Raw genomic sequence first — 6,652 nt, 5'->3', positions numbered from 1 at the left:
TTTTTGTGTGTCCATAATGGCTTTAGACACACGAAAGAGTTTTTTGGCACCGAAAATAGGCTCGATAATGGCCATGAGCCCTTCTCAGGAAAGGCAGGGGTGCTGATTTCCTCTGCCRCCCCATGCACGGGATGCCTTCAACACACCCACCTCTGGCCATGGGATGGAAACTTTTGTGGAAAAACTGCAATTTTAGGGTACTGTGTGGATTTCACTTAAAAGCTGTATTTCATAATACTTTCAAATGCTGCCAAGCTGCTCTAATTGTACTTTTACGATAGATCATTACATGTATCAACAAAAAGCATGAAAAAGTGCCTTTGAGCGCTCAAAATCAAATGGTCAAGTGAGCGTAGATTAATGAGGCATATCTGCTTTTACAGAATTGTGTTCAGCAGTGACCAGCAGACAAAGCCATGGCAACTACCAGTGGGGATCCCGGGGATCCCGGGCTCTCCAAGCTGCAGTTTGCTCCCTTCAGCAGTGCTTTGGATGCAGGATTCTGGCACGAGCTGACCCAGAAGAAACTCAATGAGTACCGACTGGATGAGACCCCYAAAGTTATCAAGGGCTACTACTACAACGGTAGGGAAAAACCCAACATCCTGTAGTAGTTCAGGTTTCTCTGAGTATCTGTGTAATGTATTTCAGGTGTTTGACTGAAACATTAGAAAACATGATTGTGAATTTCAAATGTTTCAGTGGGTAACTTACATTTTGGAATGAGCTGTGATTTTTGAATGTTTCAATGGTTAATTTATWTTTCAGAATGAGCTGTGACTTTTGACTGTTTCAAAGGTTAATTTATATTTCAGAATGAGCTGTGAATATTGAATGGTTCAGTGGGTCACTTACATTTCAGAATGAACTTACATTTCAGAATGAATGTTTCAATGGGTAACTTACGTTCCAGAATGAGCTGTGATTTTTAAAGTTTCAGTGGGTAACTTAAAACAACAACAACCAAAAAAAAATTAAAAAAAAAAAAGAGGAAAATAATCTGTGTATTTCAGTTTGAAAGAAGCATTGTTGCTGCTTTTTGTCCAGGTGATCCTTTGGGTTTGCCAGCTCGATTGACACTGGAGTTTAGTGCCTTTGATATGTAAGTACGTGCTGTGGTTTACCTTTATTTGTGTGTGATATATRATACTAATTGGACAAACTCTACATGAGAATAAATACATGATTTCATKAACTTTATAACAGTGGAGAGACTGCTTTGAGACACAAAAAATTAATTCCTTGTTTCTGAAGCAGTGTATTCATCTGAAGGCTGAATTTAAAATATTCTGGATTCTCAAATTCACTCACACTGCATGTATGTTTATGTAAAATACCATTTTCCCCCTATTTCCTCAGCTTTTTTGCATTAGGGAGGCTTTTTCAGTCATCTGACTTCTGGTCAAATTTTCCTTTATATCTTTAATTAGGATCTTAAATAGTTTTTACAGTCCCTGGTTGTTACATTGTAATTTCTCCCAGAGTATTTAAATGTTATCACTGGAAAAATATCCAGTTTTGAGAGCCATGTAAAAAGAGACAATGAAATCAGACCTGTTAATTTAGGGAATGTTGTGAGGTTTTTACCTAATTTATCTAGAAAATCAAACACTGTATTTGCAAATAGCAGCCTCTCTAGCTGATGGTGTTATGAGCTATAGAAGCTGCTGAATCTTTTGTCTGGTTTAGGTTTCCTTTGGGACATGTTTTAAACATCAAATTTTAACTGAGTAACTCTTTATGTGAGTACAATACTGACATCTAAATTCAGCCTGAAAAAGTTTTTCTTGTGAAAATCACATTTTTCATGGCCAGCTTATATTTGAACAGAATTTAAAACCTTCAATCCATGATTTAGTATCACCTTGCTTTGAGATAATATGGATGCCTGATCTATTTTTGAAGTAATGATGGAGATGTGTTTGCACTAGTTATTATTACTATTATTATTATTATACTGCAAATCCATGTTCAAAACCAAAACTGTTTTCATGAAGAGGTGGTGTTAATTCTGTTACTCTGCCTCTCCATGTGATAATTCCAGGGCAAGGTTACACCATAAGATAGATGGTGCTGCTGCTGGTTGTGTGAAAGGTGGTGGTGTCCAATTCCCAAAGTTTCCTTCTGTTTTTCAGGAATGCTCCCATACCAGCACGCTGCTGTCCTGCTTTTGGAACTCTGTACAACACCAACACTTTYGAGACTTTCAAATCCTGTGATAAGAAATCACTTCTGGATAAAGAAGCAAATGAGGTAAGGTTAAAAATCAGATCACAGTTTTTTTCCAAATCCTTTTTGGCAGCTGAAGTGCTTTATACTCTGCCCCAAATCTTGGAGATACTCCAGTCCTGAGCAACCTCAGGATTTGCTTTCTTCTGGAAGGAATAGTTTGGTGTTTCTTTTTTGCTGTTCTCTGCTAGAGAGTAAAACCTAATATAACCAATAATAATTAATTATCCTTTGAAAACTCCATTGCATTTTAAGCTGAACAGGGCTATTGGAGCTGCTATGGACTTGAATTCTGTCGAGTACACTTTTAGCATTTGTTGTCTTGCCACTCAGAAACCAGCAGTGCCTGGTTTAAACTCCAGATTACTGTGGTCTGTGGGACATGGGGGAAGCTCCACAACATCAAGAAGTCAGAGATTAAAAAAAGATGAAGGTGGGTCAGAGGGGCTGGTCTGCCTTCACTGGAACCAGGTAATTTAATGTCATGGCTTGGGGAGAGGTCGAAGTCAAAATTTAAGACACTTTACTTTGACCAGTCCTTGGTTCCTTTAGTTAATTGCCTTGAGTAACAAAGTTTTCATGGATATTTTCACTCAAAACAATGAATTTTTTGCTTTCCTCRTAATTCCCTGTGTCTGACCTTTAAAACCCTTTTAACACAGATAACAATGGATGAGATCAGTTAGAAAAGGTCACAGTGAATTTTTATTTCCATACTCTAAAGGTAGCTTGAAGAATTACAGATTTTTGCAGCTGTTCTCATATTTTCTTTTTGCTCCTCTCTCCTTTGTCTTCTTTTTTGTCCCTACAACCATTGACAGATCTGGGAATCAATTAAATCTGGAGCTGCTCTGGAGAACCCAATGCTCTTGAACAGGTTCCTGCTGCTGACATTTGCAGTGAGTAGAGATAATTTGTGTCTCCTSTTTAGAGCTTTGTAGTGGGAATGGTGAAGGAATTTCTTTTTAGMAGAAATGCTGTATTAATATATTTTTATGTTATTTTCTACAAATGGATCAGGTTACCTGATGGCCTTACAGATAGCAGTAAAAGTAGAGCAGCTGTTTCATGTTGAACAAAATGAAAGTTTTGCTAAATGCTCCAGCTAGCAAAAACTGAAGGATTGTACACACATTTCTGTTTAAATCTTAAACAAAAACATGTGCAGAGAAGTGAAGTCTTTTAGTATTTTTAAGATTTGATATCATTATGAGATAAAGAGTACTGTGGTTCCTATGATTAGCATCATAAACCATCAATTATAATTAGTATTGCATAATTTACTTTGATATTTCTCTTTGTTATCTAACTTTACATTTTTTCCCCCCTAGGATTTAAAGAAGTATCATTTCTATTACTGGTTTTGCTACCCTGCCCTCTGCTTCCCTGATGGAATTCATATAACTCAGAAACCTGTGTGTCTTGGGGACAGGTTCACAGTAAATCAGGTATTCAAAATACTTATTGGGCTGGACTCTGTAGTATTTACAACTTTTGTAAGCTGTAAAACTCACTATATTTTGTTACCACATACTGAAGTCATTTGAGACTCTAATTTCTTTTTAAATCTTCMCTTTTTTATTATTTCTACATGGTGTTTTTGTTTACCTTTTGTTTCATGGTTTCATAAATTGTCTCAGTTTAGATGCAGATGAGGCAAACAATTCTTTAAGAGGTGATAATGTTACGCTATATGTTATATATGTATTATGTTTTTGAGATATATATATGTTAATAAAATTATAATTAGTGAATATATAGCTGTGTTTTGGAAACTCATTTAAAAGAAACCTTTATAAAGGGGAATCCCCTGAGTGAGCTGAGTCATTAAAATTACRAAATTATTGCTAAAATGCATGATTGGACAAGAAAAAGGAGTTATTTTTCATTTTTTTAAGAGTGAAGTTAATTTTTTTTTAGTCTCTTCCATATTACACTGTAAAATTGTTGGAACTGTTGGTTCAGGTGTCTTTTCCCTTCCAGATCCAAGGCCTGCAGAAAGCATACGATGACCTCTGCCAGAAGGAGGGGGTGACAGCCCTGCCTTATTTCCTGATCAAATATCATGACAATTCTGTYGTGATATCCCTGCTGAAAAAGTGGGATGGCTTCTTTCAAGACCAAGGAGGAAAGGTAATGAGGATTTTAGATCTTTTTATAAAACACAGATGTTTAATTTGTGAATGGTTTGAAGTTCAATGTCCTGAATAAATCGCATAAAATAATAAATCTCAGAGCTGTGGAAAAGCTTGACTGAAATCCAGTGTGACCATGGATTAAATATTTATAAATTTGCAAAATGTGTGTGTAGGCCTTCCCTGTCCAGACTTTTTCCATCAAAAATATCAGATAATTTTTGCTATGAAACAGATATTCCTGTGGGTAGATGCCTTCTCAYGTGGAGCAATTCCATTTGCAGGTGACGGTTGGAGTTTATGATCCCTGTAATTTATCCCACTACCCAGGATGGCCACTGAGAAACTTCCTGATTCTGGCAGCCCACAAATGGTATCTATTTCATTCTTTCCCATAAAAATTATTTAGTGGTTGATATCAAATGAGATCTTTATCTCCCCATGGCATTTCACTCATATCACCCACCTGAGATTTGTTTTTTCACCTTGAGTGATTCTCATTTTGTACATTATTCTGTTTTTTGCTTCTGGCAGTCACAAATTCCTGTTAATCCTAATCCTACATGGATACGTGGACCTGGAAATAGCTGCTTCACACCCTGCCAATGCCCTCCAGCATTTGCAAATCTTGTTTGAAGTATTCTGTGAACTCAGATCATTAATTAGTATCAAGTAATAGTGGACCTACATTTTGAAAATCAGATCTTCTCAGGTTTTCTTCTTGTACCATCTGGGTTTTTTTTGGGGTTTTTTTTTGTGCAGAAGATGGGAAGGCAAGATGCAGTTTTACCCCTGTTTTTTGAAACAAAAAATTTAAAGTGACAAATTCAGGGCTGCTGTAACAAAAATGTAATTAATTTGTGGTTAGGGTAAGTGTTAATCTTGTTTTAAGTATTCTGTGAATGCARATCATTAATTAGTGTCAAGTAATAGACGTACATTTTGAAAATCCGACATTCTCAGGTTTTCTTCTTGTACTATCTGTCTTTTTTTTTTTTGTTTTGTTGAGCAGAAGATGGGAAGACAAGACAGGGTTTTACCCCCTGGTTTTTGAAGCAAAAAATTTAAAGAGACAAATTCAGGTCTGCTGTAACAAAAATGTAATTAAGTTATACTTAGGGTTAGGGCTAATCTTGTTTGAAGTATTCTGTGAATTTAGATCATTAATTAGTGTCAAGTAATAGTAGACCTCCATTTTGAAAATCAGATCTTCTCAGGTTTTCTTGTACTATTTTTTTTTTTTGTTGGGCAGAAGATGGAAACACAASACACAGTTTTACTCCCTGGTTTTTGAAACAAAAAGTTTAACTTTCAAAATTTARACTTTGAAACAAAAAAATTAAATGCAGGATTACTGTAACAAAATTGTAATTAAGTTGCACTGTTACAGTTTTGAGTGATACATTTTATTCCAAAACTGTCCGGAAGGAGAGGGTTGGGTGAGTGCTGGTTGAGCTGTAAAAGGAGGTGAAAATGCCCAAAGAGCTTTACACAGCCTTGGGTTTCAGAGGGGTTTAGGCACTAAAATTCCCATTGTTTGATTTGGGGTTTGAATCATAAGGATTATAAGAAATTATATTTATTGAGAGCTCAGAGAATCTTGGTGCCCAGCAAAGTCCATCATTGTCACCTGATGAGTGCTCTGCTGCTTTTCTGCTTTTTATTCCTCTAAATGTGCAAKTTGTCCAGTATTTGATCAATGACAGAGGATTGCTTTAGAGCTGTTTCACAAACTAGTTATTTTCTTATATTCAAGAAATTATTTCTATTTCTATACTTTATAAAGGCAAGTGTTCAGCTCTAAGAGCAAAAGCCTCCTTCAGAATCTGCAAGGGACCAAACCTGTGTTGAAAAAAGTCCTTTTCCTATTCAAGAAGTTGCATGTCTGTCTCTATTTRTCTTTTTTCTTTTTTGTTAATGGCAGGGGTAATGTTCTGCAGAGGGTTGAAGTGCTCTGCTTCAGAGACAGAACCATGCAAGGGGTCAGAGACATCACCCACAGCATTATCTTTGAAATCCAACTGCCAGAAACACCCCTGGACCCAGGTAATACATTGGTAAAAATTCTTTTCTGTTTCTTTTCTCCTTCCTTAGTCACTGCAGAGATGGAAAAATAAATTACTGCTGCAAAAGCAGTACTTAAGTTATTTCTGATGGGTTTTGAATTGTTGAAAATTTCAGTTAAATGTCTCTAAAGGAAATGATTCCTTCTTCAGCAAAGAAAGGAGAGGGAATATTCTTTCTTCATTTATAACTCTTGTAATTGTGTTTCTAATTTGAAACCCAGA

The 6,652-nt window shown here is 36.1% G+C and overlaps 1 protein-coding gene across 1 annotated transcript in view; it reads left to right on the top strand.

The window, feature by feature from the left end:
• The window catches only part of ATG7 (autophagy related 7), an 89,434-nt gene that overhangs the window by 899 nt on the left and 81,883 nt on the right, over positions 1-6,652 (top strand). The window contains exons 2-9 of the mRNA XM_057386709.1: positions 384-585; positions 1,048-1,102; positions 2,136-2,253; positions 3,051-3,128; positions 3,561-3,677; positions 4,213-4,362; positions 4,649-4,737; positions 6,289-6,410. Coding sequence (XP_057242692.1) covers positions 417-585; positions 1,048-1,102; positions 2,136-2,253; positions 3,051-3,128; positions 3,561-3,677; positions 4,213-4,362; positions 4,649-4,737; positions 6,289-6,410 — 898 coding nt within the window. The 5' untranslated portion in view covers positions 384-416. The remainder of the gene's footprint in view (positions 1-383; positions 586-1,047; positions 1,103-2,135; positions 2,254-3,050; positions 3,129-3,560; positions 3,678-4,212; positions 4,363-4,648; positions 4,738-6,288; positions 6,411-6,652) is intronic.

The sequence above is a fragment of the Malurus melanocephalus genome, unplaced genomic scaffold, assembly GCF_030028575.1.
Source record: "Malurus melanocephalus ecotype Western Australia unplaced genomic scaffold, MMel_1.1 scaffold_1036, whole genome shotgun sequence".
NCBI classification, from domain to species: Eukaryota; Metazoa; Chordata; class Aves; order Passeriformes; family Maluridae; genus Malurus; species Malurus melanocephalus.
Note: the sequence above shows the minus strand (reverse complement) of the source record. Positions and strands in the feature narration are given on the sequence as shown.